The sequence below is a fragment of the Scyliorhinus canicula genome, chromosome 2 (genome assembly GCF_902713615.1).
Source record: "Scyliorhinus canicula chromosome 2, sScyCan1.1, whole genome shotgun sequence".
In the NCBI taxonomy this organism is placed as follows: domain Eukaryota; kingdom Metazoa; phylum Chordata; class Chondrichthyes; order Carcharhiniformes; family Scyliorhinidae; genus Scyliorhinus; species Scyliorhinus canicula.
Window position 1 is genome coordinate 15358994 of NC_052147.1, and position 24849 is coordinate 15383842.

The 24849-nt window shown below is 44.8% G+C and overlaps 1 protein-coding gene across 1 annotated transcript in view; it reads left to right on the top strand.

The window, feature by feature from the left end:
• LOC119951017 (basal body-orientation factor 1-like) overlaps window positions 1–22576 on the top strand; it is a 29327-nt gene extending 6751 nt beyond the window's left edge. Inside the window, exons 4-11 of the mRNA XM_038774054.1 lie at window positions 5361–5504; window positions 7123–7203; window positions 7828–7898; window positions 11865–12009; window positions 15029–15522; window positions 16034–16135; window positions 20992–21051; window positions 22358–22576. Coding sequence (XP_038629982.1) covers window positions 5361–5504; window positions 7123–7203; window positions 7828–7898; window positions 11865–12009; window positions 15029–15522; window positions 16034–16135; window positions 20992–21051; window positions 22358–22487 — 1227 coding nt within the window. The 3' untranslated portion in view covers window positions 22488–22576. The remainder of the gene's footprint in view (window positions 1–5360; window positions 5505–7122; window positions 7204–7827; window positions 7899–11864; window positions 12010–15028; window positions 15523–16033; window positions 16136–20991; window positions 21052–22357) is intronic.
• Window positions 22577–24849: the final 2273 nt, after the last annotated feature.

The window sequence follows — 24849 nt, forward strand, 5'->3', positions numbered from 1 at the left end:
CCAAAGAATCCTTGGATATATCCCATCTGGCCCAGGGGACTTGTCGACCCTAAGGTTTTTCAAAATTGCTAATACATCCTTCCTCAGAACATCTACCTCCTCCAGCCTACCCGCCTGTATCACACCCTCATCCTCAAAAACATGGCCCCTCTCCTTGGTGAACACTGAAGAAAAGTATTCATTCAACGCCTCTCCTATTTCTTCTGACTCCATGCACAAGTTCCCACTACTGCCCTTGACCGGCCCTACCCTCACCCTGGTCATTCTTTTCTTTCTCACAGAAGAGTAAAAAGCCTTGGGGTTTTCTTTGATCCGACCCGCCAATGACTTCTCATGCCCCCTCCTAGTTCTCCTAAGCCCTTTTATTAGCTCATTCCTTGCTACCTTGTAACCATCAAGCGACCCAACTGAACCTTGTTTTCTCATCCTCACATACTCTTCCTTTTTCCTCTTGACAAGACATTCAACCTCTTTTGTGAACCATGGTTCCCTCACACAGCCATTTCCTCCCTGCCTGACAGGAACATACCCATCAAGGACACGCAGTATTTGTTCCTTGAACAAGCTCCACTTTTCATTTGTGCCTTTCCCTGACAGTTTCTGTTCCCATCTTATGCTCCCTAATTCTTGCCTAATCGCATCATAATTACCCCTCCCCCAATTATAAACCTTGCCCTGCCGTATGGCCCTATCCCCCTCCATTGCAATAGTGAAAGACACCGAATTGTGGTCACTATCTCTAAAGTGCTCTCCCACAAACAAATCTAACACTTGGCCCGGTTCATCCAATGTGGCCCACCTCTTGTCGGCCTATCCACATATTGTGTCAGGAAACCCTCCTACACACTGTACAAAAACTGCCCCATCTGAACCGTTCGACCTAGAGAGGTTCCAATCAATATTTGGAAAGTTAAAGTCACCCCTGACAATTACCTTGAGACCGCCACACCTATCCATAATCTGTTTTGCAATTTCTTCCTCCACATCTCTAATACTATTTGGGAGCCTATAGAAAACTCCTAACAATGTGACCACTCCTTTCCTATTTCTTTAAAAAAAATAAAAATTTAGAGTACCCAATTATTTTTTCCAATTAAGGGGCAATTTAGCGTGGCCAATCCACCTATCCTGCACATCTTTTGGGTTGTGGGGGTGAAACCCACGCAGACACGGGGAGAATGTGCAAACTCCTCACAGACAGTGTCCTTTCCTATTTCTAACTTCTAACATATTACCTCAGTAGGCAGATCCCCTTCAAACTGCCTTTCTGCAGCCGTTAAACTATCCTTGATTAACAATGCTACTCCTTCACCTCTTTTACCACCTTCCCTACTCTTACTGAAACATCTATACCCCGGAACTTCCAACAACCATTCCTGTCCCTGTTCTAACCATGTCTCCATAATGGCCACAACATCGTAGTCCCAAGTACCAATCCACGCTCCAAGTTCACCTACCTTATTCCGAATGCTCCTTGCATTGAAGTAGACACACTTCAGCTCACCTTTCTGTCTGCCGGTACACTCCTGCGACCTTGATACCCTCCTCAGTACCTCACTACTCTCAACACTGGCTTCTGGACTACAGCTCGTTTTCCCAGCTTCCAAACAAATTAGTTTAAACCCCCCTGAAGAGCTGTAGCAAATTTCCCTCCCAGGATATTGGTGCCCCTCTGGTTCAGGTGCAATCCGTCCTGTCTGTACAGGTCCCACCTTCCCCAGAATGTGCTCCAATTATCCACGTACCTGAAACCATCCCTCCTACACCATCCCTGCAGCCACGTGTTTATCTGCACTCTCTCCCTGTTCCTCACCTCACTAGCATGTGGCACCGGCAACAAGCCAGAGATGACAACATGGTTTGTCCTGGCTCTCAGCTTCCACCCTAGCTCCCTAAATTCCTGTTTTAAATCCCCGTCCCTTCTCTTACCTATGTCGTTGGTACCGATGTGTACCACAACTTGTGACTGTTCCCCCTCCCCCTTAAGGATTCTGAAAACACGGTCCGAGACATCACGGACCCTGGCACCCGGGAGGCAACATACCATCCGTGAGTCTCTTTCGCTGCCACAGAACCGTCTATCTGTCCCTCTAACTATAGAGTCCCCAATAACTATTGCTCTCCTGCTCTCCCTCCTTCCCTTCTGAGCCACAGGGACGGACTCAGTGCTGGAGATCCGTTCAACGTGGCTTACCCCTGGTAGGTCGTCCCCCTCAACAATATCCAAAACGGTATACTTGTTACTGAGGGGAACGACCACAGAGGATCCCTGCACTGACTGCTTTCTCCCAGCCCCTCTCACCGTCACCCATCTATCTTGATTCTTCGGAGTAACTACATCCCTGAAGCTACTATCTCTGACCACCTCTGCCTCCCGGATGATCTGAAGTTCATCCAGCTCCAGTTCCCTAATGCAGTTTCTGAGGAGCTGGAGATGGGTGCACTTCCCACAAGTGAAATCAGCAGAGACACTGACGGCGTCCCTCACCTCAAACATTCTGCAGGAGGAACATTGCACTGCCTTCCCTGCCATCCCCTCTAGAATAAAAGAAAGAAAGAGCTTACCTGTTATTCACTCTACCCCTTAGGTTAAAGGAGGTGGAAGGGTGGGGGACACTACAAGTGTAGTGTCTAGGGTTTAGGAACTGCCCAACTTAAATACAGGTAAAAATAAAACACTTAACCAGCAACCACTGTGCCCCACACAAGAACAGCAATCAGCTGTTATGGGCCTGCACAAACAATTTAAATCTTTACTACTGACCCAGATGTCACTCTGTCCTCACTCCGACCGGATTCAGCTGGAAACTCCCAACAGTAAGTTTTTTAAAAATTTACTCCCTTTCTCCGCAAGCACTCACTCAGCAACCACTGCGCCCCGCACGATAACACCTCAGGGAAAAGAAAAACTACTTACCAGTCACCAGCCAATCACTTACCTGCAGGCTGTGATGTCACGGTTCAATTTCTTTCTACTTCTACCTGCCCTTGAACATAGAACAGTACAGCACAGAACAGACCCTTCGGCCCTCGATGTTGTGCCAAGCCATGATCACCCTACTCAAACCCACGTATCCACCCTATACCCGTAACCCAACAACCCCCCACTTAACCTTACTTTTTAGGACACTACGGGCAATTTAGCATGGCCAATCCACCTAACCCGCACATCTTTGGAATGTGGGAGGAAACCGGAGCACCCGGAGGAAACCCACGCACACACGGGGAGGACGTGCAGACTCCGCACAGACAGTGACCCAGCCGGGAATCGAACCTGGGACCCTGGAGCTGTGAAGCATTTATGCTAACCACCATGCTACCGTGCTGCCCACACAGTTTGAGTCTCCCTCTTTATCTTTACTCGGCTGGGATCTTTACAGTGATTGTTTTTTTTTTGGTTAGAGGAGGAGGTAGGGAGGGAAACACTGAAGAAGTGTTACAACAGTAATTATGGGACTTGTTCAAAGAAAGCACTGGTTTTTGAGAATGGTGGTCAATTCTGGGTAGCACACGTTGGGAAGGATGTCAAAACTCAGAAGAGGCTGCAGAGCAGATTTGCTAAGAGAGAAATATACCAGAATAGAACAAGGATCGAGGGATTTCAGTTATGTGGCAAGACTAGAGTAGCTGGGGTCATTCTCCTTAGAGCTGAGAAGGTATTCGATAAAGATATTAAAAATCATGAATGGTTTTGATAAGGTAAATAGGATAAACTGTAGAAGGGACCAGAGGATGCAGGTTGGCAAAAGAACCAGAGGTGACATGAGGAAACCTTTTTTTCACACTGTGATATTTTGTGATATGGAATGTGGCGTGAGAAAGGTTGGTAGACGTATATGAAATAACAACACTCAAAAAAGAACAGGATTAATATTCAAAGGGAATTTTTTTTTAGAAGAACTATGGGGAAAAGAACAGGGGATTAATTCAATAGCTCGACGAAATAGCCAGCATTGTCACTTTGGGCCGAATGGGCTCCTGTACTGTATCATTCTCTGATTCAATTAAATTAATTTTCTTTGACAGTAGCGAAAGGAAGGACACTGTGTACCATTTGGACTTATACCTACATGTAAAGTTGTGTTGATGTCTTCTCACCAGTCCCACATTATCAAGAAACGATCTTATATTCTGATTAACAGAGGCTTTCTGACACAAAACGTTAATAACAGTTTCAAAACGTTGAAGGCAAAATAGCTTTAGACCAACCCCGCCTGACGAAGTTGATGATCTGCCCTGTCATCAGGACAAATGTTCAGTGTTTACACATATTTTGGTTAACAGAATTGAAGCTCATGGAATAGGATGGTAGTTATCAGCCTGAATGGGTGGGGGGGGGGGGATCAAGCCAATGTAGTACTTTCGAAGTGTAATCATTGTTGTCATGTAGGAAGTGACAGGAATGGCAGAAAACAGCGAAACAGTGGTAAATTATTGTTTTTCAGGCTGGAGGACAGTAAACTGTGCTATTCCCCAAGGATCAGTGATAGGATCGCTGTTGTATATACCTGGATATTGGAATACAAAATAAAATTTCAAAATTTGCCTATGATTCCAAACTTGGAGGTGTAGCAAGCAGCGAGTATTATAGACTTGACAAGTGTACAAGATTATGACAGATTTAGATAAGGTAGACAAAGAAAGCTGTTCCCATTACGTGTAGGGGGTCTGGATAAGAGTTGCAGGAGGATCTGAAGATTTTTTTTTACGCAGCAAGCAGTAATCTGGAACTCTCTACCTACTAGGATGCTGGGATGATTTCAAAAGGAAATTAGGTGGGCACTTTTGTAGGGCTATGGGGATGGAGCAGGGGAATGGGAGTGACTGGCAGAACGACATGGTTTGATGAGCTGAATGACCTTTCTTGGTGCTGTAATTACTCTATTACTCCATGTGATACCTGGGTTTTTCAGGTGAATATAGAACATAGAACAGTACAGCACAGAACAGGCCCTTCGGCCCTCGATGTTGTGCCGAGCAATGATCACCCTACTCAAATCCACGTATCCACCCTATACCCGTAACCCAACAACCCCCCCTTAACCTTACTTTTTAGGACACTACGGGCAATTTAGCATGGCCAATCCACCTAACCCGCACATCTTTGGACTGTGGGAGGAAACCGGAGCACCCGGAGGAAACCCACGCACACACGAGGAGGATGTGCACACTCCGCACAGACAGTGACCCAGCCGGGAATCGAACCTGGGACCCTGGAGCTGTGAAGCATTTATGCTAACCACCATGCTACCGTGCTGCCCTAGTTGGATATAGTTGGATCGATAACAAGTTGAGGGGGAAAACATTTGAAAGGTGTGCACAATGTACTATCTTGCTCTCACACTGTTGTCTTCCTTTAGTTTGAAGCCCACACCCAACAGATGGATCAACTGCAAAACAAAATGTTGCAAAAGACGAAAGAAATACAGCTGATCCAAGAGGAACTGAACAGGGTCAAGGAGTTTAGGAAGAAACAAGTTTTCCTGGAAAATGAATTGGATGATGTGAGCCTGTTTAGATTTCCTTGTTATCCCAGTCTGAAAACCAGAATTGTTCGGAAACTGGATATTTTGGTGGTAGAGAACTTTAGTGTTTGAGCCATTGTGCACTATTTTTTTGTATGTTTGAAAAATGCTTGCCCAGACTTGAACAGGAAAAGCCATGCTCAAAAGGTGGTGATTGACTTGCTGTGGTACATTGGGCTATCTTGAGAATATCTTCAACCATAGAGGTTCACAAAGAAAATAAATCAATCTGAATAAAACAATTTGAGTAAACGGACATTTTTGAAATGCCACGCAAGGTGCGGGGACACAATACAGGTTGGATGTCCAAAATCTGGGGAAATCTGAACTCCAGCCTGGTCTCGTTATCGAGGGTGCTGGATTTTGGACATCGTACCTTTATACCTGCACCTCAGAAGGGCTTTACACATACTCTGAACGGTGGGAAGATGTGAGTGGCAAACATTTATCTTCCCATACAATTTTCATCACTGTTGCACCTTTCACAATCTCAGGGTGGTCCAAGGAGCTTTACAGCTAATGCCGTGCTTTTGAAATGTTGGGCACGATTCAATGTTGGGACGAGGTTGTTGAATCTCGCTAGGGACCTCCATCGGGAATTGCGACGCTCAAAACATCTCTGAAGATTCAATGGAATCTCGTGAGGGGTCACGTTCTGGATCTCGCTCTCGCTGGGCGAGATCCAAATCGCGACTCTTCGCAAGATTGTATTGAATCTTGTGTGTGATCTCAATAGATCCAGATCTATTGAAATGATCCATTAGGCTCATTCACATATGCGCTCACCCGGGGCCCGGGATTCACCAGCCTCAACAGCAAGGCCTCAATCGGCTGCTATTTGTTTCTGGTTCACAAAGTCGCAAAACAGTCGTGATAGCATCTAGGGGGGAGCTCTCATTGGGTAATTCAGGTCCCTGGGTGGTCGGGCATTGGGAAGGGTGGTACCCTGGCACTCCCCCGGCACCTGGGTACTTTGGCACTGCCACATGAGAATCCTGGTAGTACCGAGGACCCCGGACGAGATAAGCTGGGTGAAATGGGATTGAGGGGGGGGGGGGGGGGGGGGGGGGGGGGGGGCGAGGCTGCTGAGACGGGTCAAAAAATCGGGGGTGCCTTTAGAAATGGTGCCCCAATCCACAAGTAGTTGTCTACTAAAGTGTGGTCTTGATGGGGAGTTCCTTGCCGAGGCCAAAAAGAAATGACAAAGTGCCATTGAATAGCGGGACAGCGCCAGGAAACACCCTTCTAAACGCGCCATTCAGCGAACTTTAACTTAAGTTTGCTGCATCACACCCATAGTCGTTTTGTGAACGTAGTTAACACTGCAGCCAATTTGTCTACAACCAGCTACCATAAACAGCAATAAGATAAATGACCAGATGATTTGTTTTAGTGATGATGGTTGGGGTGAATATTGACCGAGTCACTGAGGAGACCTCTCCTGCTCGTGCCTTGGGATCTTTAACGTACACCTGAGAGGACAGATGGGACCTCTGTTAATATCTCATTTGCCATTACTTGGGAAAGGGATGCAAGTTTCAGGGGTGACAAAAAGGAGACGGACAATAAAAAAAATCCTAATTTTCTCTTCTTGCAGATAAAGGACATAATGAACCTAACAAACAAAGAACACAAAGAAACACTGAGGCAACTGGAAAGCAAGTTTTTTGAAGAAAAGGTATGTGAAGAAGCTATCCTGAAAGTTATTTATTTCAGCCTCACAGGATTCAGTAGAAATGTTTTACAGTAAGGTACAGAGTTGCTGGTGACAAATAGTGCTCATGAAGCAATAGAATATGTACTTTTCCCTTCTGCCTTTCCCTCCTGTGTCCTAGCCTGGTGATCTCTGAGACCAGAGTCTCAGAAGATTAGATTCCCCCGTATAGGACTCGAGGGCTAGGAGGGAAGATAGGGAAGGGGTGGTTTGCGGGAGAAGATCAATGGTGAGTCACCTTGCCTCTTTTAGTGGATAGTGAATGACATTTGCAGAAGCCTGTGTGTATCAGGCTGTTGGTTGGGAACAGCAATGCTGCAGTATGAACGTGAAACAAAAAGAATATAAAATGTTTTAAATAGAAAGATAATACTTCAACAACCTCGGGAATTGAACCTGCTTTCCTCTTTATAATTCTCCTTTTAAAACAACTTCCTAATTTCCCATTTAAAAAGTAATGCACTGTGCTGCAGAAATGGCAGAGAAAATCAACAAGGGTACTTTATCCTCGTGCATTATAAATGTTAAGCTAATGACAAACTTCAAGCTTAAATTAAGTGTCCACGTTAATGTTTTCTTACTTTTTAGATGCGACTGGAGAGGGAGGCTGAGCAGAGACTAAATCAGCTGACTGAGCAGGCTCACACTGAAGCTATCATGTACGTTACTCCTGGGTGGATTTTCTGCATGGATGTAGTTTCATTTAGTAAAAGCAATAAATAGTTATAATGGAATTTTGCAAACACTCTGGGGTTGTGACTAAAGGGCTTAATTTGCCCATGGTATCATTTGAATAGCATCTGCATTTTAAGGCTCAGCTTTGGATTTTGGGAACCCTGAAACGAGAAGGGAACAAAGGAGACATTGAACCCAATAATAAGGTGCTTTTGCTTTTTTATTCCTGCTCCAAATAAAGTTTAATAGGACTGTTCACCACTTTATGGCCAATTAAGTACTTAAAATCGCTATTGCACTGTAGGAATTGCAGTAGCCAAAATGCACTCAGCAAGGTCCACAAACAACACTGAGCAGATAATCTGTGTTTAGGTGATGGTTGAGAGATAGACATAGAATTTACAGTGCAGAAGGAGGCCATTCAGCCCATCGAGTCTGCACCGGTTCTTGGAAACAGCACACCACTGAATCCCACACAACCACCCCATCCCCGTAAGCAAACAACCCCACTAAGGGCAATTTAGCATGGCCAATCCACCTAACCTGCACTTCTTTGGACTGGGAGGAAACTGGAGCACCCGGAGGAAACCCATGCAGACATGGGGGAGAACGTGCAGACTCCCCACAGACAGTGACCCAAGCCGGGAATCAAACCTGGGACCTTGGAGCTGTGAAATGACAGTGCTAACCACTGTGCTACCTTACCGAGATAAGTATTGGCCTGATTGAGAGTCCATTTTATATCCATTTGAGAACAGACCATGGTCTTGGTTTCGATCCTATCACATCTGAAATACGGCACTACCTACAGTGAATCTGTGAAGTTGTTTGTTGGGTTGTTTTTTACGCATTTAAAAAAAAAAAATTTAAAGTGCCCAATTCTTTTTTTTTTCCAATTAAGAGGAAATTTAGCGTGGCCAATCCACCTAGCCTGCACATTTTTGGGTTGTGGGGGTGAGACACACACAAACACAGGTAGAATGTGCAAACTCTGCACAGGATCGAACCCGGATCCTCGGCACCATGAGCCTTTGCATGTTAGCTGACTGTGTGCCGAAAAAATATAGGCCTAGTGTTATATCCTCAAGGCAGAAAAGGCAGGGAAAATTTACTTTGATCAGTAACTTATTCACTCCAAACTTTTTTTTTTTTATAAATAATTTTTATTCAAGTTTTCCCAAATTATCAACAACAAAAACACAAAGAAATACGAACAAACCCCCCCCCCCGGTATACACAAGTAATAAATTAACATAAATAATCAGCATATCGGCAAATATACACGCCCAATCAAGAAAAACAAACAAACCCTCACACAAGCCCCCCAACCACCCCAAAACCCCCCACTGCCCCCCGGGTCGCTGCTGTTGCTGACCATCACCTAACGCTCCGCCAGGAAGTCTAGAAACTGTTGCCACCGCCGGAAGAACCCTTGCACCGACCCCCTTAAGGCAAATTTGACCGTCTCCAATTTAATAAACCCAGCCATATCGTTGACCCAGGATTCCACGCCTGGGGGCCTCGCATCCTCCCACTGAAGAAGAATCCTTCGCCGGGCTACTAGAGACGCAAAGGCCAGAATACCGGCCTCTTTCGCCTCCTGCACTCCCGGCTCCTCTGCCACCCCAAATATTGCGAGCCCCCAGCCCGGCTCAACCCTGGAACCAACCATCCTTGACATCGTCTCTGCTACGCCCCTCCAATTGTCCTCCAGCGCTGGGCATGCCCAGAACATGTGGGTGTAGTTTGCTGGGCTCCCTGAGCACCTAACACATCTGTCCTCTCTCCCAAAGAACCGGCTCAGCCTTGCCCCGGTCATGTGCGCCCTATGCAGCACCTTGAATTGTATTAAGCTGAGCCTTGCGCAAGAGGAGGAAGAATTCACCCTCCCCAGGGCATCCATCACGTCCCCTCGTCGATCTCCTCACCCAACTCCTCCTCCCACTTACCCTTCAGCTCCTCCACCGATGCCTCCTCCTCCTGCATCACCTGATACATTGCCGAGATCCTCCCCTCTCCAACCCACATCCCCAAAAGCACCCTGTCCTGGACCCTCCGTGGCAGCAACAGTGGGAACTCCACCACCTGCCGCCTAACAAACGCCCTTGCCTGCATATATCTGAAGGTGTTCCCCGGGGGGAGGCCGAACTTCCCCTCCGGCTCACCCAGGCTCGTGAACTTCCCACCCGCAAACAGGTCCCCCATTCTTCTCATACCTGACCTGTGCCAATTCAGGAACCCTCTGTCCATTCTCCCCGGGACAAACCGGTGATTCCCCCGTATCGGGGACCACACCGAGCTCCCCCCCCCCCCGGTGCCGTCTCCATTGCCCCCAGATTTTCAGGGTAGCCGCCACCACCAAGCTCGTGGTATACCTCGTTGGAGGAAGCGGCAACGGCGCTGTCACCAGCGCCTCCAGGCTCGTGCCCACACAGGACGCCATCTCCAACATCTTCCATGCCGCCCCTCCCCTTCCATCACCCACTTGCGTACCATCGCCGCGTTGGCGGCCCAATATTACCCACAGAGGTTAGGCAATGCCAACCCCCCCCCCCCCCCCCCCCCGGTATCCCTGCTCTGCTCCAAGAACACCATTCTCACCCTCGGGGTCTTCTGCGCCCACACAAACCCCATAACGCTCCTGTTAACCCGTCTGAAGGCGGCTTTGGGGATTAGGATGGGGAGGCATTGGAACAGGAACAAAAACCTCAGGAGCACTGAAATTTTAACTGACTGTACCCTACCCGCCTCCTCCATCTGCTCCACCAGCCTTGTGAAGTTAAGCTGATGCATGGCCCCCCAACTCCTAGCCACCTGGACCACCAGGTACCTAAAACTCCTCTCCGCCATTTTTAGCGGGAGCTCACCAATGCCCCTCTCCTGGTCCCCTTGATGCACTACGAACAACTCGTTCTTCCCCATATTGAGCTTGTACCCGGAGAAATCCCCAAACTCCCTAAGGATCCTCATCACCTCCGGCATTCCCCCACCGGGTCCGCCACATATAGCAGCAGATCATCCGCATAAAGCGACACCTGATGCTCCTCCCCACCCTGCACTAACCCCCTCCAGTTCCTCAACTCCCTCAACGCCATGGCCAGGGGTTCGATCGCCAGTGCAAAGAGCAGGGGGGACAGAGGACACTCCTGCCTCGTCCCCCGGTGCAGCCGGAAATACTCTGACCTCCTTCTGTTTATTCACTCCAAACTTGATGACAAGAATCTCCTTTTCTTTTTTTTAAATAAACTTAGAGTACCCAATTTTTAATCCAATTAAGGGGTAATCCACCTACCCTGCACATCTTTTGGGTTGTCGGGGTGAGACCCACGCAGACACGGAGAGAACGTGCAAACTCCACACGGACAGTCACCCGAGATCGGGGCCGAACCTGGGACCTCAGTGCCGTGAGGCAGCAATGCCAACCAGTGCGCCACCGTACTGCCCCAAGAATCTCCTTCTCAATGCGGGCCTATTTTGTGTTCACTGCTGGTTGACATCCTGGACATAGGCAACTAGTCATTTCTGCTTTCTCTGAAGGCATTATGGTGTGCAGGACAGATGAACCATCACAAGCTAAGTACTGCAATTTCCTTCCTTGTGCTGTAATACATTGAAACACCACTGTCCAGCAACTGCTTCACTGCATTCTCCTGAGCAACGTATCTGCAGAAGATTATGCCAGTTTCTGTGCTGCAGGTTAGATCCTATTGAATTGATAAGGCCTTTATTTGTGTTGTAACTAAATATTGCTTCCATCCAATTCTAGCTTTGGATACACATTTGACAAAGCTAGTTTTGGAACAGTGACCATACTTTTTAAAAGGTTGCTTGCTAAAAAGGAATACAGTATGGATAGTGAGCAGGAGAATGTGGTTAATTAGGTGTGTAGAAAGTCACCAGTACAAACTGTTCTAATTCTTTAGTTATTCAAATCCTGTTCCCTTCCACAGGAATCTCAATGAAAGAACTCGCTGTGTCTTTAAAGAAAATATAAGGTTAAATGAGATGGTGAAGATCTATAAGAAAGATGAAGAACAAATGAGGATGTCTCACAAAAGTCTAGAAGAAAAAAGCATACAGCTTGCGAGTGAAAAGGTGTTGCATTCATTGAAGACTAAATGAAGCATCCGCTTTTTGTAAAACTCATCTGTTAACAGAATAATGTGGAGATGCCGGCGTTGGATGGGGTGAGCACAGTAAGAAGTCTTACAACACAGGTTTGTTTCGAATCACTAGCTTTCGGAGCACAGCTCCTTTTTCAGGTGAATGAAGAGGTCGGTTCCAGAAACAGGTAATTAACATTGCACGACAATCGCCAGGCAAGAATGTTCCCTTCCAGTCGGGGAACACTTCAGCAGTCAAGGGCCTCTGATCTTCGGGTAAGCGTTCTCCAAGGCAACCTTCAGGACGTGCGACAAAGCAGAATCGCTGAGCAGAAACCTATAGCCAAGTTCCGCACACGAGTACGGACCTGTAAAGATTTAATTACCTGCAAAGACTCTCATTCAAAGTATTGTCTTGTATCATTGACTCTTGTCATATATATATATATATATTTAGAACCCACCTCTTCATTCACCTGAGGAAGGAGCTGTGCTCCGAAAGCTAGTGATTCGAAACAAGCCTGTTTGACTTTAACCTGGTGTTGTAAGACTTCTTACTGAACAGAACAATAGTAACTGTACAAGTTCAGAAAGGGGTCTTAGCTGCACGTTTGGAGATCTAGACTGAAATTAAGTGATTCAGTTTAGTCCTGCAATGCTCCTCTGTGTTAGGTAGTTTGGGGAACGTGTATTCCTCACTGCAGTGTTTTCTGGTAGTTTTGATCCAGGCATAGTATTTTTTAAATGCATTTGTTATTGTTGAATACTCATACATATTAATATGGTGAATATCGGTGCTAGGGAGCGGAAGAATTTTCCAAGTTGGTCTTGCAGTGTCCGTGTCAATTATTAGGGGTGCAGTTACATAATCGTTCTTAGCACAAATAAAAAAAGCCCCATTTCGGAATTAAGTCATATAGACCAAAAGGCCAATGGTAGGGGTACTGTAATTCATTTCAACACCTCTAAGCTAGACAGGGTAGAAAGTCAGCAAGGGTTTATTCTCTGATCTATGTCAGTAACAATTAAAAATAGCTTTGTGCTGATGACCCCTGTCCCAACCCCATCACCTTTCCAGTGAATGTTTCTGTTGTGCTGTCAATGTCGATATAGGAGCAGAGTTAGGCCATTTGACACATCGAATCTGCCCCGTCATTCTATCATGGCTCATGTGTTTCTCATCCCCCATTCTCCTGCCTTCTCTCTGTAACCTCTTGAGAGTAGGTGTGAATACAGCTGGAACAAAAATCCTGTTATCTTAGTGCAGGGTTTTCCAAACTTTGAGCCGTGGAACTCCTCGTGACCTTCCAAAGAGCATCAGGGAATCCCAAACAATCCCATTATATCAATGCCCCTTTTCTGTCATAAATTAAGTTCAAACACAGAAATCACATGTAAAATAAGTATTTTATAGTTGTATCTGTGTATATATTAAGAATTAGGAAGAGGCACACAGTCGCAAAGCAGCTAGGTGGCCCCCTCATATGAACCTCTGGCCAAGCCACCATCCCATAGCCCCTTAAAATTAACCCCTGGAAGGCATACCCAATTTAGGAGTGGCTAACCTAGTAATAATTTAAGAGTTCCCTTAGTTAAAAAAATACTTAATTCTTGCCTTTACCATCTGCTTGATCCTAGGGCTGCCGGCTTGATCCGAGGGCCACCAGCTTGCTCCAAGCCCCATCCTGCCGCCTGTCTTCTGAGCCACCTTCATTGTTGGCTGCCGATTATTCTGCCCCGAAATGGCGAGATTGGCCTAGTTGAATTGTTCAATCAGAGCAAGATTTCTTGGAGCATCCAGTGCAAAAAGAGGCTTTGCTCTGATTGGCCTATTTGTTTTCTCTAATAATTATTTTAAAACTTTGCACGCTTGAACCAGGGTTTGCAGGTCACGCGTCGGCCGCCAGTTTCACGAACCCCCTGAAGGGGCTCACGGACCCCAGTTTGGGGATCTCTACCTTAGTGGGACTATAATTTTAGCCTCACAAAGTGACCTAATATGACAGTATCAAATAGCACCGATGAATGGTTTTGTGCATGGTCACTGGTTCTCACATTTCAGAGAACAGATGGAACTAAGACTAATAGAAATCCTGGAATCCAGCATGATAAAAATGCAGTTTTACTTCTGGAGTCACCATAAAACAGTGATCCTGGTTTTACACACTGAGCTCACTGGTGAAGCAAGCATAAGAAAATAATGAAGAAGGTGAGGAAAGGCCTTTGAATTCTGAAGCTCAGTCTTTCCCAGAATTTACCATGACAGTGTAATATTTTAAAACAATCAACGTTTTTGCCGCCAGTATCCATTTGAGTGTTTTTTTTTAAAAAAGGGGGTTCCACAGTAGCATAGTGGTTAGCACTGTTGCTTCACAATGCCAGGGACCTGGGTTCGATTCCTGACTTGGGTCAGTGACTGTGCAAAGTCTATACGTTCTCCCCGTGTCTGCATGGGTCTCCTCCGGGTGCTCCGGTTTCCTCCCACAGTCCAAAGACGTGCAGGTTAGGTGGATTGGCTTGCTAAATTGTCCTTAGTGTCCAAAAAGGTTAGGTTGGGTTACTGGGTTACAGGGATAGGGTGGAGGTGTGGGTTTAAGTAAGGTGCTCTTTCCAGGGGCCTGTGCAGACTCGTTGGGCCGAATGGCCTCTTTCTGCACTGTAAATTCTATGAAGACATTTCGTACGTATTTTTATTCTTAGTGATAAATGTATTTTTCCAAATACCTGTTTTAAAACTATTTTTTAACTTATTTAAAGTTGTATCACCATGGCATGCTCCCTTGGTGAATTTCAAGTAACTATTTTGAATTTATTTTGTATCATTTAATATTTTGTCTCCGTCAATAATGACACTTTGAACTGAGTTCTTTCCAGACATAGAGCTTAAATTTCTCTTATCTTACCTCATAACTTGTCTTTACTCTTTTCATCCTCTTTAGTGCTTACAGGCGTCAATGTTTTTACAAGGGTCACAATCAATTGACACTAAAACAGCATGTTTCTTATTCTAGGAAACTAATGACCTATTAGTGAAAGAAAAAGTGTCACACTCAAGGAAGCAGAGAAAAATGATCAGCGAGCTTCAAAGGAAAGTGGAGAACTTGGAAACGGCACTGGGACATATGGCATCTGAGTTTGAGGCAGAAAAGGAGGAGATCAAACGAGAAACTGAAATTAAAATGGCAACTGGCAAGATAGAGATTGAAAGGCTGCAAGCAGTGATTAAGTTGAAAGACAAGGAGATGAACCGAGTGAAGAAGCTTGCCAAAAACATCCTGGACCAGCGCACTGAGGTGGAACTGTTTTTCCTGCAAGCCTTGGATGAAGTGAGGCAGAAGATCTTCCATAGTCGGGCTCACTACAAGCAAGCTGCCCAAATCGCATACCAGAAATTAATGCTGGATGCAAGTACTGGCAAGGAGGATTATCCCAAAATCAGGACCTTTAACAAGAGCGAGCGTAGCACAAACTGTGTGTATCAAGATATGGAAGATGCTGATAAGTGGTATGTTAAATTCCTAATGATATTTTGCCTTGTGTGAGGCCACATGTATGTAATAAAGCTGCCAACATGTATTTATAATTTCCAAACTTGGCCAGATTCAGAAACACACATCCTTAAATCAGCCAGTCAGTTCAGGGGTTTAAGAGATGCAACGAGAGTTATAAATCTATAGAACTAGGCAGCATGGTGGGACAGTATTTAGCACTGCTGCCTATGGCGCTGAGGACCCGGATTCGATCCCTCAGGTCACTGTCTGTGTGGAGTTTGCACATTCTCCCCCTGTCGGCGTGGGTCTCACCCCCACAATCCAAAGATATGCAGGGTAGGTGGATTGGCCATCCTAAATTACCCCTTTCATTGGGAAAAAAAATAACTGGATACTTTAAATTATTTTTAAAAATTAAAATCTACAGAATTTGGTCAATTTCTATCAATCAGTTGTTTGCTTCTTACAAACAGCATTTTGCCATCAACCTGTTACTTTTATTCCTAAATAAAACCTTTTTTTCAGCATGTATGTTGGAAAAGTGAATATCTCGGACTTAACTTGGGAGCAGAAAGAAAAAGTCTTGCGTCTACTGTTTGCAAAGATGAATGGATTGAAAACAAATAGGTATGTTGAATTGAAATGTTGATGCCTTGAACATTAAGTCCAGATTGAGCTACAATGCTCAGAAATAGTGGCCTATATAGTACCATTATATTATGTACTTTAGTGCTATGTAGGCGGCATGATAGCACAGTGGTTAGCACTATTGCTTAACAGCGGCAGGGTCCCGGGTTAGATTCCCGGTTTGGGTCACTGTCTGTGCGGATTCTGCACGTTCTCTCTGTGTCTGCGTGGGTTTCCTCCGGGTGCTCCGGTTTCCTCCAAGTCCCGAAAGACATGCTTGTTAGATGAATTGGACATTCTGAATTCTCCCTCTGTGTTCCCGAACAGGCGCCGGAGTGTGGCAACTAGGGGAGTTTCACAGTTACTTCATTCAGTGTTGGGGTGGCACAGTGGTTAGCACTGCTGCCTCACAGCGCCGAGGACCCAGGTTCGATCCCAGCCCCAGGTCGCTATCCGGGTGGAGTTGCGCATTTTTCCCGTGACTGCGTGGGTCTCACACCCACAAGCCAAAGTGTTTTTTAATATAAATTTAGAGTACCCTATTCATTTTTTCCAATTAAAGGGCAATTTTGCATGGCCAATCCACCTAACCTGCACGTCTTTGGGTTGTGGGGGTGAAACCCACGCAAACATGGGGAGAATGTGCAAACTCCACATGGACAGTGACCTAGAGCCGGGATCAAACCTTGGAGCTCGGTGCCGTGAGGCAGCAGTGCTATCCACCGCGCCACCGTGCTGCCCCACCCAGAACCCAAAGATGTGCAGGGTAGGTGGATTTGCCACTAAATTGCCCCTACATTCATTTTTAAAGAAACTTAATTCAGTTTTAATGTAAACCTACTTCTGACACTAATAAATATTATATTACTCTTCCCCCATTTCATTTTATTGGTTGTTTAGCTCTGTTTTCACTGGGATTGTATACTAGCCAATAAAATACGATGGCACATTCTTAAAGTTTTGTATTTAAATTCTGATAATTCCATGTTTTGGCACTAAAATCCCCAATTTATTATGTTTTATGATGCTTAATGCAAACAATTGAATTAAAAGTGTAAAAAAGAAACCTTATAATTATTAGGTATTGACTCTGCATATTCACAAAGGTTGACTCTCTGTATATTGACAATATATAAATGTCCCAAAGTTCATGTCCTCATGATCAATGTTCAGCTCATTTCCTAATCAGTCAAAGGTTGAAGGGGTCCATGTATATAGGTAGCAATACCTGGACAATATCCAGGCTTTGCTGTTAAGTAGCAAGTAATGCTGAGCAACGCACAAGTGCCTGGCAATTGACCCCTCAAGATATTCTCTGTTGGGGCAGCACGGTGGCTCAGCGGTTATCACTGCTGCCTCACGCCACTGAGGACACGGTTCATTCCCAGCCCCAGGTCACCGTCCGTATGGAGTTTGCACATTTTCCCCAGCAGTTTTGGTCTCATCCCCACAACTCAAAGATATGTAGGGTATGGATTGGCCACACTAAATTGCCCCTTAATTGGAAAGATTAAGAAAAAGAGGTCCTTTTTTTTAGTATTACCATTGCCAAGTCCCGTACCATCAACATTTTCCACACATTTACGTACAGCCACATAGCTGCTACTGCAGCAGGTCAGAAGCTGCATATTTTATGGTGAGTGACCCACCAATGTAGCACACTGTTGCTTCACAGCGCCACGGTCCCGGGTTCGATTCCCGCTTGGGTCACTGTCTGCACGGAATCTGCAAGTTCTCCCCCTGTCTGCATGGGTTTCCTCCGGGTGCTCCGGTTTCCGCCCACAAGACATGCTTGTTTGGTGAATTCTGAATTCTCCCTCTCTGTACCCAAACAGGCGCCTGAGTGTGTTGACATGGGGATTTTCAGAGTAACTTCATTGCAGTGTTAATGTTAAGCGTACTTGTGACACTAATAAAGATTATGATAGAATTATAGAATCCCTACCGTGCAGGAGGCCATTTGGCCCATCGAGTCTGCACTGAACCTCTGGAAGGGCATCCACCTAGGGTCAGGTCCCTTTAACTCAGTATATCCCCGTAATCCCACCTAACCTTTTGGACACTTAAGGGTCAATTTAGCCTGGCCAATCCACCTAACCTACACATCTTTGGATTGTGGGAGGAAACCGGTGCGCCTGGAGGAAACACACAGACATGGGGAGAACGTGCAAACTCACAGTAACCCGAGGCCGGAATTGAAATCTGGTCCCTGGCGCTGTGAGGCAGCTAGCCACTGTGCTGCCCGTAAAAAAAATAAAAATTATTTCCGTGTCATCCTGACTCCCTTAACTCCTTTCCACCATCTACATGGTACAAGTCGGATGTGTGATGGAACATGCTTTGCTGCTCTGAATTAGTGCAGCTGTAACAATATTCAAGAAGCTTAATATCTTCTTGGTCAAAGTAATTTTTTTTGCGTAGGATGAGTGCTGTTGGCACAGCCAGCATTAATTACCGATCTAAATTAAGTTTGTTTAAAAATAGGATATATTTTCTGACAGGTGACATTCAATTGGTTGGCTATTGGGAAGATTACTATTCCCAAGCAGTATATTGAAGTAAATATATTGAAGTAAAGTTGCAACAAGGTGTTGACAGCTACATGAGTAGGTAGCTATTAATTTGAAAAGAGATAAGAATCTAACTTTTGGGTTACCAGCTCCATATATCATTGGTGCTGAAAAAGATACAAAAGTAAACAGAAAAAGAATTTCCTCACATCTGCCCAAAATGCGGCTCCCTATTGAGGTCAAATTTATTATTGCACAGCGATTAATACTTTTATTACTTCACTTCCCCTTTCGCCAATAGGTAACACGCTCTTGTAAAAACAAGGGCCTGGATTTTTGATCCTGGGTCAGATGCACAGTCTCCCACCTCAAAAGAATCTGACCTGAGGGGGTGAAAGCCAATAGAGGCCTGGAAGTCAGCTGGCTGTAAGGTCGCTTCTGTGCTCTGCCACTATGAAACATTGGAGGGAAAAAATCTAAAAACACAAAGAGCACTGTGCCCCATTCATACCTGTGCCACCACATGCGTCTGTACCTCTCCATTATTAAACCTTTTGCCTGTCTACCCATCCTCTCCATGCCAATCTGTGTCCCACCTCCCTGAAACTTTCCATGTCAAAGGGCAGCATAGTGGTTAGCATTGTTGCTTCACAGTGCCTGGATCCCAGGTTCGATTCCTGGCTTGATTCATGATCTGTGCGGAGTCTGCACGTTCTCAGTGTCTGCGTGGGTCCCCTCCGGGTGCTCCAGTTTCCTCCCACATGTCCTGAAAGACGTGCTGTTAGGTGAATTGGACATTGAATTCTCAGTGGCAACTCGGTGCTTTTCACAGTAACTTAATTGCAGTGTTAATGTAAGTCTACTTGTGACGAAGATTATTGTTATGCCCCTATATCCAATCCCTCCATGTCAAACCTATGCCCCTGGGTCAAAAGACTTCACATAACTCGCCCTCCATCCATGCCAACCAATCTCTTTCCCTATATCCATAGTTATGCTCATGTACCCATAGCAAGCAATTTATAACACTTTAAACTTTTGAAAAAAGACATTTGAAAGACAAGTCTTTTAAATATTCTCGTAGATCCTCGAGTTTCTCGACAAATCCCATGAACTTGATAGGAACAAGTATGCATATGTTTTAAGAATTTGAAAGGGCATGGACCTCCCCCAAAGGGACCCAGAACCAAAGGAGTACTGTACCTCTCCAAAGGGATACCCTGGCTATCCAAACCAATCCAAATCCAAGTTCAGACCTGGTGTAAACTGCAAACATCGGGAGTCACATTCCTGATCTATTAAAATTTAATGGTTTAATTGGCCGGCTACCTGTGCAAACTGTGCATGTGTGAGCCCCAACCCAATTTATTTCCCAATAAATAGGAAGTGCTGTATTGGGAGGTGGGATTTAGAATTTTCAGGCTCATCTGCCATTTTTGTCATGATCCAAGTCAGTAATTATGAAGGAGGACTGCATACTCTGTCGCTTAAGGCTTGAAAAATGCTTTTTTTAAAATTACATTCTATTTCTGGAAGGTAGTCAATGTATGTGTAATAGATCCCACTTTAGTTTCCTTTACTGTATGTGTGCTGTACAAGGCACAATATAGGTGAAATGAAAATCGCTTATTGTCACGAGTAGGCTTCAATTAAGTTACTGTGAAAAGCCCCTAGTCGCCACATTCCAGCGCCTGTTCAGGGAGGCTGGTATGGGAATCGAACCGTGCTACTGGCCTGCTTTTTAAAAGCCAGCGATTTAGCCGAGTGAGCTAAACCAGCCTCGGTTACCAGTCATGGTAATCTTAGCCATCTTCTGAAAGTGGTTGTTTAGCACAGGGCTAAATCGCTGGCTTTGAAAGCAGACCCAGGCAAGCCAGCAGCACGGTTCAATTCCTGTAACAGCCTCCCCGAACAGGCGCCGGAATGTGGCAACTAGGGGCTTTCCACACTAACTTCATTTGAAGCCTACTTGTGACAATAAGCGATTTTCATTTCACTCATTTCCTTTCAAACACTATCATTGCTCCAGCACTATCTGCATCAACGCCACTAGTTCAGCAGGTGATAATCTCTAACTTGGGGGCAGAAAAAGAGTGAACACGGATTGGGAAATCGCCTTTGCTGTAGATGCGTTTGATAGAATGATGGAGCCTTTACTCTGTATGCAAGCTAAATCTGATGCTGAAAGGATTCACTACACACACCACAGCGTTAAATTTCTCAGTCGTGGGTTTTTTATGATTTTACATTTGCTTTGTTGCGAAGTGTTTGTTTATTCAGTAGGATAGAATTTAATGTTCTGCAAATAAAAACATAATTTATAATCTATGTCTTATTTACTTGCAGTCCAAAGAACAAACAACTTCCGGATTATAAAGTGATTGTAAATGAACCAGAAGCAGCTGGGTAAGGATCGCAAACCAAAGTCTTGTGGGAAACATGATTTAATTATATATTTCCATGAGACTTGTAATTCAGAGAATCAACACACTATGGAGGATGCAGGATCACAAATGATTGAGGATACACCCATATGTAGGAGATGTTGGTGGCCGGAGAATGATTTCCCTGCAGCTGTTTTCCCATCTTTCCCCCACCAGATAGCCCATCATTGCTAGAGGGTGAACTTTGACTGCCAGTACAAATGGCTGTATCATCTTGAAAATGGTGGGACGTTACTGGGGTTGTGGTTTGGGGGGGGGAGGGAGAGGATTGGGGAAACCTCCAGCATTCAGTTTTTTGAAAGTTGAAGTATTTCCTCTTTTTCTAAAAATACACAATTTCAGGGCATTTGTGGTTGAAAGCACAGTAAAGATCTACCAGTACTGCTCAGCAACTGGTACAGGATGGGAGAGTGAGAACAGGAAAGAAACTGCCCCTCTGATTTTACCCTCATTTTGCCTCCATTGGAAAACACTACTTCAGTAAAGGCAGGATCAAACCCAGAAAAATTCTACCACTTCCCAGATAGAATTACAGGTGGAGAATGTTTGAAGATGAAAATCAAAGAACTGATCAGCATTTAACATAAAATAAAGCTGCACAGTACACTAATCAATACGCGAGAAAAAAAATGAAAGCTCCTTTCAGATCCCCTGAATGACCAGTGTAAGCCCAACATTTTCTTTTCATGTAGTAATAGGGAGTAGTTACTACATCAGAATCACTGTACAGTTTAGAAATCTTTCACAAATGGTGTGCTGCATAGATGTTGTTCCCTACTGACTAGCCCACTTTTTTTTGATTATTTTCCGATCTGTATAATACTGGGGAATGGGCTGCAAGTTTGGAAAGAAACCCGTTTTACTTCAGTGGAAGCATCGTGGGTAGCCAGAATAGTACTTTTCTAAGATTAGTTCCTCCCATTTTTATAACTCTTTCTGCAATAACTCACTGTCTCAAACAAAGATGCTAATAATTGGGCAGTAGATGAGGGTTGACCTCTGCTCAATACCACCATTGAGCACAAGTTCAGAATCCAAAAATGAGTGCTTTTGTTAAGCAAACAATACATTAATGGAGAATATTGCACCACATTGAGTCCTGCAGCATGGTAGTCTTAAGACGTTAATGAACAGATTCTAGGCAGGGAAGTTGGACAGAAAAGTAGCAATTTGGGAAGTTGAGGACAAGGTCTGTTCAAGAAACTCAATTTTAACAGCTTATTTTGGTTTGTCCATCTCATTGCTGACAAACATTATTTTCTTCACAGCGCTCAAGAGAAGACCTACAATCCTACTTTTATCACTCAAGCTGCTGTTGAGCACGAATCGAGCCTCGTCAGCAGCATGTCAGATAAGCTGCCTAAAGAAATTATATTACCAGATATTATGTCAAAATAAAAGAACCAAGCATTGCTTATTACATTTGTTTCCCAAAATATGTGCAGTAGAAAGCAAATCATGAAATTAAAAATGCGATTTAAAATGTGCAGTTTTTGGTTTTTAATTTTTTCATGGCTGAAGTGTTAGGGCTTCAAAAATTGAGCAATTTAAATGTGGCAGGACAGCACACAAATTAGGGACAGAAGTAGGCCACTCAGCCCTTAGAGCATGCTCTGCCATTCAGCAGGATCTTGGCTGATTTGATTGGAACCTTATCTCCACATTCCACCTTCCCGAAAGCCATGCACTCCCTTGCTTATCAATAATCTGTTGCTGCCTTAAAAATACTGAAAGACTGTTTCCACTGCCTTTTGACGGAGAGTTCCACTCAACCCACAGAAAAAACATCTCCTCGTCTGTCCTAAATGGGTGACCCCTTATTTTTATAGTACTTCTCCCACAAGAGAAAACATGCTTTCCCCATTGAAACACACAAGATCCGGAGGGCCTTGATAGGGTCAATCAAGTCAGCTCTTACTCTTTAAAACTGCAGCAGATGGACACAACCCGAGCTGGTCCAACATTTTCTCCCAAGGCCAACAGCACTGTGGGTGTACCTACACCGCATGGACTGCAGCGGTTCAAATCAGCTCACCACCATCTTCAAGTGCAATTAGGAATGAACAATAAATACCAGCCTAGACAGCAACACCCACATCCCAAGAATTAATTTTTTTAAGACTTAGAAATATAGAAAATCGGGCTGCACAGTGGTGCAATGGTTAGCACTGCTGCATCATGGCACTGAGGACTCGTTAAATCCCAGCCCTGGGTCACTGTCCATGTGGAGTTTGAACTATATCCAACTCCTTGAAAAATTAGTTTTGGCCTCAACTGCTTTGTGAAACTCTTCCAAACATATAGATGAGGATTAAATGCTTTAAAACTGCTTTCTTCGTACCACAATCAATATCATGAGAACACGATCATCTCTATGTCATTCTGACTTGCCTATATTGTTCTTCCATATTCATATTCAAGTAGGGAATTTCAGAGTTTTGATCTTACCACCACTGTGTTGGTCCATTCATTCAGGGGAAACTAGGGACAGGCAATAAAATGTAGACTGGTCAACATTTCCCACATTTAGCAAGCAAATAATAAACATTCTGCAGATAATAATAATAATTGCTTCCTAGGGCAGCACGGTGGCCTAGTGGTTAGCATAACCGCCTCACGGCGCTGAGGTCCCAGGTTCGATCCCGGCTCTGGGTCACTGTCCGTGTGGAGTTTGCACATTCTCCCCGTGTCTGCGTGGGTTTCGCCCCCACAACCCAAAAATGTGCGGAGTAGGTGGATTGGCCACGCTAAAATTGCCCCTTAATTAAAAAAAAATAATTGGCTAATCTAAATTTAAAAAAATAAAAATAAAAAAAATAAAAAAATAATCGCTTCCTGTGACAAGTAGGCTTCAATAACGTTATTGTGAAAAGCCCCTAGTCGCCACATTCTGCCGCCTGTTCGGGGAGGCCAGGATGGGAATTGAACCCCCACTGCTGGCATTATTCTGCATGGCACCAATCCAGAGTCTTCCTGCATAAGGAATGCTCATATACATAAAAATTATTTTATTTTAATTGAGCAGTGCTCCTCACGACTCTGAAAGTCTTTCCACCAGCTAAAGGGGCAAATCAGGAGTGTGATGGAATACTCTCCGCTTTCCTGAATTAGTGCATCTCCATCTATGCAAGAAGTTCAACATTACCCAGGAGCGGGCAGCACGGTGGCCTAGTGGTTAGCACAGCCGCCTCACGGCGCTGAGGTCCCAGGTTCGAATCCCGGCTCTGGGTCACTGTCCGTGTGGAGTTTGCGCATTCTCCCCGTGACTGCGTGGGTTTCGCCCCCACGACCCAAAAAATATGCAGAGTAGGTGGATTGGCCATGTTAAATTGCCCCTTAATTGGAAAAAGTAATTGGGTAATCTAAATTTATTTAAAAAAACATTACCCAGGACAAAGCAGCTTGCTTGATTGGCACCCTATGTACCACCATAAACCAACTTCACAACTTGTACACTCCGGCTACAATGTGCATCATCCCCAAAATACATTGAAGCAACCCACCAAAGCTTCTTTGGCATAACTCCAAACCCACAGTTACCATCACCTAAATTAACAATGGCAGAAGGCGCACGGGCATATCACCTCTGTCAAGTTATACACTGTCCCGATTTGGAAATATACTGTTCCTTCATTAATCACAAGATAAAAATCTTAAAACCTTTACTTACATCTCACAAACCACAGTAGCTCTTGGGAACCAAGCTCAACTAAGATAGTGGCTGATCAACACCTTCCCAAGGGCAATTAGTGATGAAAAG